This window comes from Kwoniella dejecticola, chromosome 1 (assembly GCF_000512565.2).
Source record: "Kwoniella dejecticola CBS 10117 chromosome 1, complete sequence".
Taxonomy (NCBI): Eukaryota; Fungi; Basidiomycota; class Tremellomycetes; order Tremellales; family Cryptococcaceae; genus Kwoniella; species Kwoniella dejecticola.
Genome location: NC_089301.1, coordinates 300,048 through 314,471, shown reverse-complemented (window position 1 = coordinate 314,471; position 14,424 = coordinate 300,048). Strand labels below are relative to the sequence as shown.

At 47.4% G+C, this 14,424-nt stretch overlaps 6 protein-coding genes across 6 annotated transcripts; 3 read left to right on the top strand and 3 right to left on the bottom strand.

Moving 5' to 3' along the window:
- Positions 1 to 523: 523 nt before the first annotated feature.
- I303_100121 (peptidyl-prolyl cis-trans isomerase-like 4) lies at positions 524 to 2,421 on the top strand (the record flags this gene model as incomplete). Its single annotated transcript, XM_018403498.1, has 4 exons — positions 524 to 656; positions 764 to 1,156; positions 1,370 to 1,764; positions 1,888 to 2,421. The coding sequence occupies 4 exons, from the start codon at positions 524 to 526 to the stop codon at positions 2,419 to 2,421; spliced, it is 1,455 nt and encodes a 484-aa protein (XP_018266152.1).
- A 233-nt stretch (positions 2,422 to 2,654) lies between these two features.
- On the bottom strand, positions 2,655 to 4,322 carry I303_100120 (uncharacterized protein; the record flags this gene model as incomplete). Its single annotated transcript, XM_018403497.1, has 5 exons — positions 2,655 to 2,796; positions 2,997 to 3,514; positions 3,658 to 3,771; positions 3,869 to 3,929; positions 4,081 to 4,322. 5 exons carry the CDS (start codon positions 4,320 to 4,322, stop codon positions 2,655 to 2,657), a joined length of 1,077 nt encoding a protein of 358 aa, XP_018266151.1.
- Positions 4,323 to 4,674: 352 nt separating this feature from the next.
- I303_100119 (uncharacterized protein) lies at positions 4,675 to 7,609 on the top strand (the record flags this gene model as incomplete). Its single annotated transcript, XM_018403496.1, has 4 exons — positions 4,675 to 4,711; positions 4,871 to 5,036; positions 5,151 to 6,580; positions 6,657 to 7,609. The coding sequence occupies 4 exons, from the start codon at positions 4,675 to 4,677 to the stop codon at positions 7,607 to 7,609; spliced, it is 2,586 nt and encodes an 861-aa protein (XP_018266150.1).
- A 435-nt stretch (positions 7,610 to 8,044) lies between these two features.
- On the bottom strand, positions 8,045 to 9,893 carry I303_100118 (uncharacterized protein; the record flags this gene model as incomplete). The annotated part of the gene is made up of 5 exons (XM_018403495.1): positions 8,045 to 8,108; positions 8,219 to 8,295; positions 8,415 to 9,403; positions 9,494 to 9,558; positions 9,640 to 9,893. 5 exons carry the CDS (start codon positions 9,891 to 9,893, stop codon positions 8,045 to 8,047), a joined length of 1,449 nt encoding a protein of 482 aa, XP_018266149.1.
- Positions 9,894 to 10,234: 341 nt separating this feature from the next.
- On the top strand, positions 10,235 to 12,066 carry I303_100117 (mitochondrial 37S ribosomal protein mS29; the record flags this gene model as incomplete). Its single annotated transcript, XM_018403494.1, has 8 exons — positions 10,235 to 10,325; positions 10,393 to 10,550; positions 10,628 to 10,729; positions 10,799 to 10,910; positions 10,976 to 11,068; positions 11,125 to 11,404; positions 11,482 to 11,626; positions 11,719 to 12,066. The coding sequence occupies 8 exons, from the start codon at positions 10,235 to 10,237 to the stop codon at positions 12,064 to 12,066; spliced, it is 1,329 nt and encodes a 442-aa protein (XP_018266148.1).
- A 268-nt stretch (positions 12,067 to 12,334) lies between these two features.
- I303_100116 (uncharacterized protein) lies at positions 12,335 to 13,933 on the bottom strand (the record flags this gene model as incomplete). Its single annotated transcript, XM_018403493.1, has 3 exons — positions 12,335 to 13,197; positions 13,285 to 13,420; positions 13,547 to 13,933. 3 exons carry the CDS (start codon positions 13,931 to 13,933, stop codon positions 12,335 to 12,337), a joined length of 1,386 nt encoding a protein of 461 aa, XP_018266147.1.
- Positions 13,934 to 14,424: the final 491 nt, after the last annotated feature.

Sequence of the window (14,424 nt, the reverse complement as noted above, 5' to 3'; positions counted from 1 at the left end):
TATCCGTCAAGAATGATTACTTTGGAGTACCAATCAATGGCCTGATATATATATATATAGATACACGAGTGGATACGCAATCAAAGGAAGGAAAGGAAGGAGTATGACAAAAGATGGAAAGATGAAGGATGGATTTCACTGCGCTAGCGTCAGATTGGAATGTGCTGTGCGTGCGAAATCAAGTAATGATAATAATGACGAAAGCAGTAATGATTATGGAAGGATGGCGCGGTGGCGAGAAATTAAAGTGGCGTGGCTGGAACGCTGGAACCGGCAGGCATCATCAATATAGTAAGGAGATTATATGATGTCCGCGTGTGGAAAGCAGGATTGTGGGGCTCACCGAGTCTTCAGTCTTCTTCGAACAAGTACACAAGCGACAACGACTTACCGGCTCATGCTGACCGCTTTACTCGTCGCTTGATGTCAGTACAGTCGGAGCTCGTCTGATCAGGCTGGGGTAGCAAGACGGATCAAACCACTGACCAAGCAAGAGCCGAAAAGCAAAGAGACGAGGAGCGCCATGTCAGTGATGCTAGAAACTTCCCTCGGGGAGCTGGTCATCGATCTGGAAGTCGATAAATGTCCTCGGACATGCGAAAATTTCTTGAAGTTGTGCAAGATCAAGTATTACGCTTTGAATGCGTTCTTCAACGGTGCGTAGTCTCCCATCATGCTATGAGGATCACATTTTTGCATCGTGGATTTTGTCGAGACTGTCAACGCCCTCGTAGCTGACCAGCTGGTCTAATTGTGGGTTTAGTTTCGAAGGACTTCATCGCCCAGACAGGCGATCCAACAGCCACTGGCACAGGCGGCGAATCCTTATCTTCCTATCTCTATGCCCAGTCTCAGTCGATCTCGAGCTCGAAGAGACCACCTCCACCCAGGTATTTTCAACCTGAGATACTGAACTCGTTAAAACACGTATCAAAGGGAACAGTATCTATGGCTGTAGCGCCTACAAATCCGCCGGGATGCGGATCGCAGTTCTTCCTTACGCTAGCGGATAATATAGAGTACCTCGATGGGAAACATGCGGTCTTCGGGCACGTGATAGAGGGGCTGCAGACGTTGGATAAGATCAATGAGGCGTTTCTGGATAAAGAGGGGAGGCCGTTGCAGGATATCAGGATACGGCATGTTGAGATCTTAGGTGAGTAGTCGCGTCGCAGTTACGGTTGAATTTTGACTACCAGGTTTCTTTTCATTTATTTTCACTCTACTTGACTGTCTGCTGCTCTGCTCACCTCCCTTTTACCCTACTTCACCACTCCATTCTCGTTAGAGGATGCGAACTCGTGAATGCTTGAGATCACAAGTAGAGTTCAGAGTACTAATGTCTAATTCCATTCCTTCGCGCGGATAGAGGACCCCTTCCCAGATCCCGAAGACTTCATCCCCATCCCAGATTCGCCCCTCCGCCCACCGGACAACTTCTCTTCCATCCGAATAAGCGACACGGAGAACATATACGAGGAAGTGCCCGAAGATGAGATCGAGGAAAAACGACGGAACACCGCCGCCGCCTCGTCAGCCTTGACGTTAGAAATGATCGGTGATTTACCGTTCGCGGCCGTCAGACCACCCGAGAATATATTGTTCGTGTGTAAATTAAACCCCGTGACGGCGGACGAGGATCTAGAGTTGATTTTCTCCCGATTCGGGAAGATTCTGAGTTGTGAGATTGTCAGAGATAAGAAGAGTGGGGATAGTTTGCAATATGCTTTTATAGAGTTTGATGAGCGTGAATCTGCGGAACAGGTGAGTCGCGTCAACTCAACTCGCTAGGAGGTCAAGGTTTCAGCGTGATTGGGAGTCAGCTGGCTGACATCTGGACATCTGGCACTTGATTCTTCAACCTCGATCTGTCGAACTTGACGTTAGGCATACTTCAAGATGCAGAATGTGCTAGTAGACGATCGGAGGATTTGGGTAGATTTCTCGCAGAGTGTAGCTAAGATGAGTGTGCATCAAGCTATCTCTGGCGGAAGGGGACGAGGTGGAGGTAGAGGTGGAAGAGGAGGTAGAGGTAGGGGAGGAGGTGGGGGAAGGGATAATGGGTATGGCGGTGGTGGTGGCGGAGGAGGTGCTGGTAGAGCACGAGATAGGGATGATCGAGAAGAAAGACGATACGTGGCGTCCGCACCGAGGGATGCGAGGGGTACAGAAGGATATGGAATGGTATTTGATCAATCAACAACGTCAACAAGAAGGAAAAGTAGGTCGCCTAGACGTCATCGAGATCGAAGTCGAAGCAGAGAAAGAGACAGAGATAGAGACGATAGACGGGATCGTCATTCCGATAAGCACAGGCGAAATAGGGACGATAGGCGGGATAGGGATCGCGAGAGAGATTGGGATCGCGAGACAGATAGGTATAGGGATGATAGGAGGGATCGAGACAGAGACAGGCGGTGAAAGTCCGTCATTGTATGCATTGTATGCATAGTACAAGCGATCATATTTCAATTTAATGGATGACAAGCGAATTTAAAATGCATAAGTGCATAAGTGCATAGGTGCATGGGCGTCATCAGTAATGCTGCAAACGGGCAACGCAAAGGAAGCGAAATATACAACAAAAATAATTACAACAAGGATGAATCGGATATGACAATCCAGACTCTTAAACCATCTACACCTTTAACTCGTTATACCCTGTACAGATGGACCTCTTCGTCCCACGCTGCACTAGCCAACAAGCCAGGATCAAATAACGACCAACCCAGACCCATCGCGAATTCCGTGTGGTCTTGATGGATGTAAGCTGGTGAAGGTGGATTCGTATTCCATCTAAGAATCATCCAGTCAGCTTTCAGCTTTCAGCCATCAAATGCTAATCAAGCTTTCCTCCATGCCGACCCCAAAGACCTCTGAGTAGAACAAGTTGATACATCTGGATCAAGGAGTTCGTGTATCCTCTCTCTCTTCGTCTGTGCGTGTGTGTTGGATGACACCAGGGGAGAGGCAGAGGCAGAACCAGAACGACTCACACTCTACAAGCCATATCGTATCCCACACTGGCTACTTGATCCCTCTTATGCGGGTTCCACTGCACCTTCCTACACGCCAGCTCATGCTTGCCCACTATCTGGCCTCGTTCGTTCTGGCCCCGCCTGATATCGTATGTTCGCACCGTGCCGTCCTTGTTCGCAGTGGCCAGTAGAGTCTGTTCGTACTTGTTCCAATCGCAATGCAAGATATCTATGACTTGTTTTGGATCCGGGTTGGAATTTACATTTGCATTAGAGAGAGGAGGAACGCCAGCAGGGATACTTAGGATAGGTTTGATAGTGTTTGAATTACCAGATCTCTGTTGTTGTTGTTGATTTTGTTGTTGTCGTAAATCGCATAAATTGATATAGCCATCACTCCCGCATGAAGCTAGTAGCCAGGGTGAATGGGGTGAGAATGACGCGTTGTATATCTGTGTCTTGTTATTGTCATTGGGTGAGTGAGTGGATGAGGGAGAGTGAATAGTGAGTAAGGAAGTCTGCCTTGAGGATGTCCACTACGTTTTAGCAGTAGACAACCAGTATCAGTAATTATGAGATGAGGTACAATCCACCAAAAGGGCGAATTTCACGACAAAGTAAAGAGAGGCGGTGAAGATGTAGTGCATGGGAGATGATAGGAAGTGATCGATAAACTTACGACTTTGATAGTCGAGTCCCATGAGGCAGTGACAAATGTGTCCTTCTGGAGATTGTTCCAGTCTATCGACATTATCTCGGAGGAGTGTTCGTGCCATGACCGTATCGGTAATCCCTATCAGTGGGTCCAGCATCACTCTCGTCAGCGATCGGTTGCGTTCTTTTCTCGAGATCTCGTCGATAAGAGAAGGGAAGGCAGAGAATGAGCTCACCTCAAGGGTGATGTCGAACATCTTAATCGAGCCATCTCCACAAGCAGCGACGATCTGATTCCTTGCTTGGGTAGGGGGCGGTGTCAGTGTTTCATCTCATCAAGCAGCCATGAAGCTGGAACAGGGAGGGACAAAAGGGAGTCATTGATAGTGGCTCATAACGAACAAACTCAGCAAGAGAGAGAGAATGGCAGAAAATCGAATGGACTCACTCGTGAGATTCGTTCCAAGCTACATCGAATACGACATCCCTCGTCTCGAAGTATTTCACACATCTCAGTCCTCCAGGTATACTGGGGTCCAGATCGATAATATGTAATCTACCATTACCGACTAACCCGAAGTTGGACCCGGAGGCAAGGGCGAATCGACGGTCGAAGTAAGGCGAGAAAGATAGGTTGTTATGTGCGAATTTCGGTGTTTTCAGCCGTAAGTAAGGTGGTCCAGGTGTCATCCTAGCTCGGATCTACAAATCCACGAGACCGGCCAACCGTGTGAGGGAGGTGAAATGTACTTGTCGATGGTTTCTTCTCCAATCTATCAAGGTATAGTCATCTCAACGATATGCTCTTCCTTTTAACTTTGACCGGTAATCAGTTGGCCGTAGTAGCATGAGGTCATCGTAATCCTAATGGTTCATTAAGTTGAATTTGATTCCGTCTTCGAGACTCATCCTCACCCTGAACATTAAACATTCCAATATTCCAGTAATCTCAATGTTTTGATCAAATCAAATTCATCAAACATCCATTGTTGACTATCACTTAATAATCAGGCCTATCAACCCACACCCATCACCGTGGAAGATGCCTCCTTCGCCAGGCAAGATACATTCTTTGCCAGGTAAGTCCGTCTTACTGCCCTCAACGATGTCCTGTATCAGCAATGATGTCGAGCTGACGATGTAAATAAACTTTCTTTCCTTCTTTGACGCGTCAACAAAATTTCCTTGTTTCAACGATCAACGTGATCAACCCACCTACGCGATTGACCAACGTCCAGTCAAAGTCTTATACAGTATCGATACTTCCTCTCAATCCTTCTTGACGGTACTGCACGATCGTCAAGATGTTTACATACATCCGGGATCACCTTACACCTCGGAAGGCGGAGGACCGGTGGGCAGTTGTACCTTAAAGAGTGTCGCCAGGGGTATATGTTTTGCCAGGTTGGTTAGCTCATACCACTCTTGAATCTGTCTCGATCTCAAGCATTGCTTGTCGGTCTCTCGACGGCGTGTCATCGACCAGACAAGCTAACGTTAGTTCCTCTTCCCTCACAGCCCCGAGTGTATACCTAATTCAACATCTTTAGATTTCTCGGTATACAATCTCGACCCTACTGTGACCCGACCTGCAACTGCCCGAGCATTCCCTTCTTCTCCTGCTGAATCTTCCTCGGCTGCTTCGTCCTGGACGGGCAAAGGCTTCTTGTCATGGGCATTATCGGAGAATGGAAAGGGGAAAACATTGATCAAAGGAAGACTGGTCAGGGAGTACGAATTCTCGTCGAGCCATTTCGCACCGGAAGGCGGACTAGAAGGCCTCATGGCGCTGGCGAGCTCAGGTGCTAATGGGAATGGAGGTGATGGTGAAGATTCAGATGGGAAAGGATGGGGATTGGAAGTTGGTATCAGTCTTAGACAGCTGAATCCCGATGGGAAAATCGAGTTTCAAGATAGAAAAGAATTCGAAGACATGCTGGCGAAAGGGAAATCCACATCAACTTCGACTGTACCAGCATCAGCATCCACTTCTTCACCTGTCCGACCAAGCGGAAGTACGCCGGCTAGATCGAGTCCACTGATAAATGGTATCACTCGTTTTCACAGTCATAGCCAGAGTGAAGGCGGTCGCACACCACATATCACGTCCACGCCCCAACAAGCCGGCCCATCAGCATCTTCCACTGCGACTGTCCGCCCCCCTCTTCCCTTAGCTCAACCTACGCCTGTTCCAGCACACCAAGCGGGACCTTCTTCGTCCAGACCATCTTCATCCCTTTCTCACCGCGCATCATCCTCATCAATGCCACCATCCTCTTTACCTGCCTTGCCCTCAAGCTCGAATATACCATCCAGTCGCCCATCTTCCTCCGTGGGAGATCGCCCAAATCAGACCCAGACAGGCGCACATCCTCGAAATGGATCCGCACCTCCCAAGCCAGAATCGTCTAATCAAGCTGGACCATCGCGGAATCGAGAAGTCACTCCGCCACCGGTAGCGCGTCCGAAGTCTCCTCCTCCATCCACTCCATCCAGGTCGAAGTTGCACGCATTGCTTCGTGCAGACGGCATGATGTCACCTGAACTAGCAAGGCATCTAGCTTCGAACCCGGTATTGCGAAATCTGTTGAAAGCGGTTCCTTCAAATTCGAATGCGTTGACTGCGTTGAGAAGTATAACAGGTATAAATCGTTCGCCTACTGCTATTGCCTTAGAGAAAGGAAAGAAGTCTGCCCACAATGGTAATGGACATGGAAATGGGACTGGGAATGACCATCATGGCCATGGCGGAGGAAATGATGGGTCAGATGATAAAGAAGGAAGTCCAGAGGCCACCACACCTACTCCGTCAAATGCCCCTTTGCCTACCCCGGGAAGGATCACGAGGAATATGCAAGCGGACGGATGCTGTAATTGTGGAACGACCGTTAGTAGCTGTTGGCGAACCAAGAAAATGAAAGATGGAACTCCGAGGAAGGTCTGCGACGGTAAGTCACCGCATTAAATACCATGGTTAATTCGAAACCTCCGAAACTCATGGCTGACAAACATATTTTATCATAGATTGTGGACTATACTTCAACGAGCACAAACGAATGCGTCCTCCTGAATTATGGCATCTACCTTATAAGCCCGGTTCTTCATCGACAGCAACAGCGCCATCAGCTTCAAATACTCAATCTCACCATAACCAACACGATACTAAGCGTAAACATCTACCTGAAATCACCGATGGTCCCGCGTCCGGTCTACGTTCTTCCCCTCGCCTGAATCGTTCCAACTCGGATAAGGAAACACATACACTGTCGAGTCATTCTCATCATCCTCATCCCCACTCGCTTACACATACTCATTCGACGATACCGGAATCTCCTCGGAAGAGACAAAAGACCAAAGGTCACGGTGCACCACCCCCACCGAGCCCTCGACGAAGTACGCGGAACTCAGCTAAATCCGAGAACATCGATTTCGGAGCTGAAGTCTTCGGGTTTTCACCCGCTTCAAATGGTAATAGCGGTAACGGGAGCGGGGCAAATTCAATATTTGGTACTTCTCCCGCTATACCGATTACAGCTCTGGATAATCAACAATTACAACAACAACAACAGAGTTTTGGTAGTGCAATGAATACGATCGATGCGAATACGAACACGAATACAAATGGGAATGCTATAGGGATCCAGCAACAAGAAGAAATTGATATTTCGGCTTTCTTGGCTTCCTTCGAAAATGTTACTCCGTCTGATGGGGGTAGCAATGTGAACTTCAATGCAGGAGGAAATGGCAATGGATTGGGGGAGTTTAGTATGGAAAATTTGTTTAATGGGATAGGAGATGGGATGGGGATAGAGCTTTCTCAGGAGATGCAGGATCTGTTGAATGGTTGGGAAAGTCAATTGAATGATCCGAATTATATGGGTACTTTGGATCTGTCGAATCTTGGAGCTATGGGTGTTGGAGATGGAGATGGAACGAGTACAGGTTCGAATACAAATACAGATACGAATGGCACTTGAGTTTTGCGTTAAAATTGACTACATTGACTTATAATCTCCTCTCATAGTTTAGTTTTTGATGACTTGATTAGTCGATTATTGAGTCTTGTTGTGCGAGTAATGGAGGACTAGAGGACTACTTAATTTGCTCCATTCCGTATCATGTCTGCAGATCTGCGTGCTTGTATCAGTATATATATGTGTATGTAGTACCGTTGATTAGAATAACTGCTGTCTTGTCTAAGTGGTAAGTGGTAAATGGAGACAATCCGTATCTTGATGCGAGATGCGATTCTGTTCAAGCTGAAATCATGCATCAAACGGATATGGTACATACATGCGTGATAGTACTGAGAGAACGTCTAAGACCAAATGCAGCCTGCGAAAGAATGCAGAAGAAGAAAGAGAAACAGAGCATGACGATCACGATGCAATAGGGAATAAGTTGAAATGAGCCTAGTGGAACCTCTTGTAGGCATGTTTCTCGTATTCTTTGAATTTGGTAACTCGTTTCTTGGGTCTGTAAAGCGCGGGCAATCGTTGTCAGTCAGTTGACATCAACTTCTTGCGTGTCCGCTGATTACAATTGCTAATCGCAGACAATGCAAGAAAAACTAGAATTGCACTCACAAGACGGGTACTCGAGGTTCGATTAATGCTCTCTTTTGCAAAGCCAAGAACCGATCTTTGAACAGATTTCCTTCGGGCTGAGTAGACGTTCACGCAAAGGAGAAGATCAGCAACATGTTGACATGACAGTCTGATCCATATCAGACTCCTCCGATAGGGTAGAGTCGACTCGATACTGCGCGCGATTCAAACTCACCTTGACCTGCCTCAAACTCTCCGCTAGATCTTCACCCAGTTGAACCTCGACTCTCTTCTTGTTCAACTTATGTTTCCCTATCTTCTCTCCTTCCCTCAGGCCCATTCTCTCCTTTTGCGCTTTCAGCAATTTAGCCTGCGCTTCCTTCTCTTTCTGCTCTTTCAATTTCTTCTCCACTTCCTTCTTATAGCTCGCTACCGATCCTACCGACTTCAACAACTTATTTCTCGCCAGTTCATCCTTTATCGCTTGTTGTGCCAGCTTATTTCTCAATGCTTTATTTCGTTGTGCAGTCGTCTTCCTCTTACTTGGTTTCTTACTTATCACTTCCCCTCCCTCTTCCTCTTCGTCATCCGAGGATTCGCCCTCCACTTCTCCCGGACCAACTTGCATGCCCTCAGCAAATTCTGATGGTTTCCAATTATCCCTTCTAGCTTCTACGACCCCTCCAAGCTCTTCTACGCGCTTCGCAGCTTCTTCCTCCCTTCTTAGGAGTTCTTGCTCTTCGTTCAACGCCTCATTGATCAGCTGCTGATGGCTTTCCAGAGTCGGGTTGTAAGATACTCCCCCACTGGGGATCTCAAGATGGATACCGTTCTCAACTTGGGAATTCAGGAAGATGTCCCTCTGCTTTTGAAGGGTGACAGGCACTTTGATTTGTTTCTTGATTATTGTCTCTTCACCGAAACCACCTTTGACTTTGACTTGCTCTTCCTGTTCTTCCTCCGTCCACACGTCCCGACTTTGGCTCGGGTCGACTACCCGCATATCGGCGGAAGAAGTGATCTCGTCCGGATGAGTCGTGCTTTTTCGCGCGATCCTGCGCAGACGTTCTTTCTCGGCAGACGAAATGTGAGTCTTATGTTTCTTGTTCGACGATGAAGACGAAGAGGAAGAAGGTTTCGAAGTGAGGGATGGTACGGCTGAGCGTTCGTTGAGTATTGCAAGGGATCGTAATGGCTTGTGTGCTCTCCTTGCTCTTTTGCCGACTGCAACATAATTTCCCAGTTCAGCTTAGCTCAGCTCATATGACTCCCCAGCGACAGCTGAAGCTGGCTGGTTGTAAGATCAAGACTCACCCTCAATATCACCAGTCACGTCGATCGTGAATAAGTCATTATTCGATTTCTGCGCTATCGGTCCACTACAATACCCCCCCAAATAAAACATCAGCCTTGGGTGATCAAACGTAAAATAAAGCCAAGAGGAAGTAAAAAGGACTGACCCGGTAACCCTTTCCTCCTCTCTTGCCTTTTCCAGTGCCTCCTCCGTATCGCGTATATCGATATTCTTCCTCCATGCCTTCTTGCCTTTTCGAGAGGATTGACCGAGAGTAGAAGGTGCTCCGATGTTTATTTCTGTCGAAGATGCTTTTGCTTTCCCTTTACCTTTAGCTGAGGCTGAGGCTAAGGCTGAGGCTGCGTTTGGGGGTCGTTCGTATGGCTTTGGCGCCCTTTTCGACGGTTTCGTAGGTCCCATAGCTAGTTTGATGCTGTGTATGTAAGTGGAATCTGTCTTTTCCTTCTGAGCAACGATGAATGGATAAATGAATATAGACAGTGACTAAATTGTGGACCGGTGACCTCAAGGTGGACTTCAAAATCAGCGTCAAGAAGTCAACTTTTTATTATTTTATCGTTATTTCTTTCGCTTTTATCCCAGATCATCAACTGGCCCGACCATTCGAAAAGTCATTACAACCATCTTCTCCTGCTGCTGCATCTCGAACGGAACGTATAGCTCAAAGCGAGATCCGAATTCTTCATTAGACTGGGCTTACTGACAGGATTTATCGACACATCACAGCCCGTCAGACCAACATGCGACCTATCATCCGATTCTCATCCACGCCTTTGTCAAGGGGTATATCAACCTCGGCACCAGTCTCAGCAGTAGCCAAGCCTAAAAAGGGTGAATATGACCTGCCGTCTCTAACTTATTGCGGTATGGCATGTGTGCTGACGAAATTGTTGAATAGCCGGAGCTACTTCGAAAAATGCTAAGCAGGGATTCAATCAGAAGAAAAAAGAAGTCTCGCCGGGAGGTAGTGGAGGAAGTGGGCAATCGACGGTAGCTCTGAAATTCTCCATGGCAGGTCAACCGCCAGACCTATCAGATCTCCCGAGACTGCAACCTGTGAGCTTGCCTGTCATTCCTTTATTCGCTGCGTACCCAGCGGACGAGCTTATGAGATACATGATGGCAATATATAGGGCAATTTCAAGTCCGACAATGTGGGCAAACCAACGACCTTTCCTAAGGCTACATTCGACAAATTGAGGGCTTTCAGTCTGTCGAAGAAGGTCGAGCAAGAGGTCAGTCCGAGTAGCGGTCAGCTTGAAGATGGGAGACAGTCGGCAAGCTGACACCTCTGACATACGCAGCTGTCGTCGAATGGTGGCCCAGCTAGTGTCATCCGACAGTCCACTATAGATCTAGCTCGTCAGTTGGATGCGAACAAGGGGAAATCAAGCAAAGATTCTCGATATGTCCTTAGTGAGCCATGGCGACATCCAATCTCGGAGGGTCATTCAGCTGACGAATCACCTGCGTACTTGAAGCTGGCGAAAGAGGGAGTGGAAAGTCCATGTTATTGCTACAAACCGTAGCATATGCCATGGAGAGCGGATGGATAGTACTATTCAATCCGAAAGGTCAGCTTATGGCCTAGATGTCGATTCACAGGACGGGAGCTGACAAGAATGCTTAGCTACCGAGTGGACAAATTCATCTTCGCATTTCATATACGATCCTCTGACTCAGCTGTTCAGCCAATGGCAATCTGCCCAAAAGATCTTGTCGACGTTGTTAGCTGTCAACAAAGATAACTTAGATGCGATCAAATTAACCTCGGATATTGAGCTAGCCCAAGGCAAGACAGCGACCAAGGGATCGAAACTCAGTGAATTGGTGGCAAATGGTAGTAAAGATGACCGGATAGCTGTCAAGGCCTTGGATTCTGTCATGGCAGTCCTGGAAAAGCAGACACAGTGAGTCGGCTTCGTCATCAGCCCACTCTTTGCCGCGGAAAGTGCAGTGCCTGACCTGATCGTCCAAATCAACCCAGATTCCCTGTCTTGTGGGCTATAGACGAAACGCAGACGCTGTTCACCACTTCTCAATACCGAACACCGGAATACCAACCGATCGAACCATATCACCTCTCCACACCTAGACTCGCTCTAGATTTCATCTCAGGCAGAAGATCATTCGTGAGTCATTGGTCATAATCTTCACTTCATGCCCCGTGTCTGCGTTGCCAATGTAGCTTACATGTCGTTGTCCTCATCTTCTTGTTTATCAGGCAAAAGGAACTGTTCTGAGCGCATTATCACTATCAGACCCTAAGAACCCTCTATCGCCTTCACTCATCTCCGGACTCAAACTAGCCACATCTCAACCTATAACGCCGTACACCCAACTCGATCCATACCATTCTCTACACGCTTCGTCCGGCCTGAAGAAAAGAGAGATACCGTTCAACATGTCCGATAAGGAAGTTTCAGGGTTGTATGAGCTATTAGTCAGGAAAGGAAAGACATCGGCGAACCGATCGGATAATCTGTATATGGAGCTTAAGAGCCTGAGTGGGGGGAATCCGAATGAGATCAAACGAGGGTTAAGTAGATTGACGGCTGCCATAACCGTTTAACTTAGTTTACTTTGGTTTGGTATAGTCAAAATCCGAAACCCAAAACTAATAATGCATACAATTATGAATAACGAATATCATCAATTAAAAGGATGTATCGTATACGACTCGATCGTCTATGTTTGCCTTCTCCTTTTTATGGGTTTTTCCTTTTGTACTTTTTTGCTTTTTCACTTTTAAACTTTTTTTGTGGGTTAATAATTTTGGTTGTTATCAATATCTACGTCCGCATTCAATGACCTTGATACACGATAAATGACCCATTGAATCATTGATCTCTGGCCACAACCGAAGGTGGTGGTCTGATCGTACATTTCGGTCTGAATCCCTCGGGCGGATTCATGTTCTCCTCTGTTGTGGTGTTATTCGAGTTCGAAGGGAGAATACCGACTCGGGCCAATTCTTTTCTTTGGCTGGTTCGGACTTGAGAAACGGGATGGGGATCTGCCCAGGGGCAAGCAATGGTAGTATAGAGGGATGGTGGTTTTGACCATCTCGTAATTGCTTCAGGAGACAAGGATGACTTGTGCGACTGTTGTTGTAGCTGGGGGTGTCGCTGTCGCTGTCGCTGAGGCTGAGTTCGGGGTAAGGATTCGTTGATCCTCTCTAAATCGCTGAATTGGTTCATGTTCCTCTGGATGTCGATGTTGACATTACCGAAGTTCTTGCCAATCGAGAACTTGTTGATTCCAATACCAGCGGACATGGGGTATTTGGGCCCATCGCGGGATTTCGCAGCGTCGCGCCCTGCTGTGGCGTCTTGATTCCTATCCTTCGATACGAGTGATCGTCCGTTAGCTCGGTTACAGATTGCACTATTTCGATAGGCGATTTTGCTGAAACAATCACCGCTGCTGTAAGTATCGTTATTACCAGTACTGCTGTTGGTATTGTTGCTAGTACTGCTATCGATACTGCTGTGCCTGTTGCTATTGCTATAAGTAGCGCTATTGCTGTTGCTATTGCTGGTCCCTGTGGACGTAATCCCTGCTCTGGGTATGAACACGGGAGCCGTAGCTCGAATCTTAGCAAGATTCGAAGGGCGAGTCGAATCTCCAATAGGAAGGTTCATAAAGTCGATACGGGGGTGCCACTCGTCCGTCGAGGATGAAAGGACCCGTAGATTGGGCGCTATTTTTCAAAAGCGCAGATCAGCTCATATTCAATCGTCTTTGCCTCTTTGCGAAGCACCGCATGGCTGAGAAGGAGATTACTCACAACGATGCGTAGCGTAATTGATTCGAAGACAAACATCTCGAATCTTGAATCCCTGCATACACTTCATCGCCAAGTCCGATTGCATCTTGGTTTCGTATGTCAAGAAACCGGATTTCTGGTCGGGGAGGATCGTGACCTATCGCCATACCATGCAAATCTCCATCAGCCCTCTTGCCTCAATCTGCCACTGCCACAAATACAGTACTCGAGTGCAGTACTGTACAATGCTGTTCCCATGTAGATTTGATTCGACTCGACTTACCTCGGTGAGATCCCCATATACTTGTCCGAGGACAATCAAATCATCTTCGGTGACTTGCCCTTGTAAACCACCTACAAACAGACTCGTATTGTCTGCTTGACTTTTCGATGGGTCCGGGGGAGGCATGAAGCCCTTCGAGCTATTGGGCACGAAGAACCCGCTCTTGAGACCTTTCGCCACCAGTTGACAAGCTCCCATATCACGAGCATTGTAAAACATCAGAGTGCCACTTGAGGATCGTATATCTTCATAGCCGGGAGGAGGCAAAGGAGCTGCGCCGGGTTTATGGGTACCAGCGGCTCGTGGGAGTGTCCCGTATTTGGTGCGAGGGGACATCAGGGTGAAAACGAATGGAAGGGATATCGGGCGTTCGTTCTTCAAGACCATATTGTGTTTGAGCGAAATTGTGTAGTACGGGTACGAGTACTCGCACAGTTGGGATACGGGTCAAGCTATTGAATGAAGAGTGTAAAGATGAGGATGAGGGCTGTTGGGCGTGAATGAGAATTTGTTGAATACACAAAGCAATGGAGTGAGAAGAGGGATACAGATACAAGGATGAGTCGATTGAATGAAGAAGGAAGATAGACAAAGCGACAAGAAATTATACCTAATGTGCAGGCTAGATATAGGTCTACTTCGGACGAAGACTGGTCCATCAAGGTTACAAGAAGGACGACGCTCATAATTGTCGTACTCTGCATAGTGGGTAGACAGCGTACTACTGAGAATATGGACCGACAGGGTGTCGAACAAGGTTGCAGCTCTGTCAGAAGCAAAGAAAGCACAGATATTGGGAATCGGTAGGGCCGATCAACCCAAGTGCCAATTTTGCTGACGCACTACAGTACATGTACATTACATGGTATTTCTCGCCA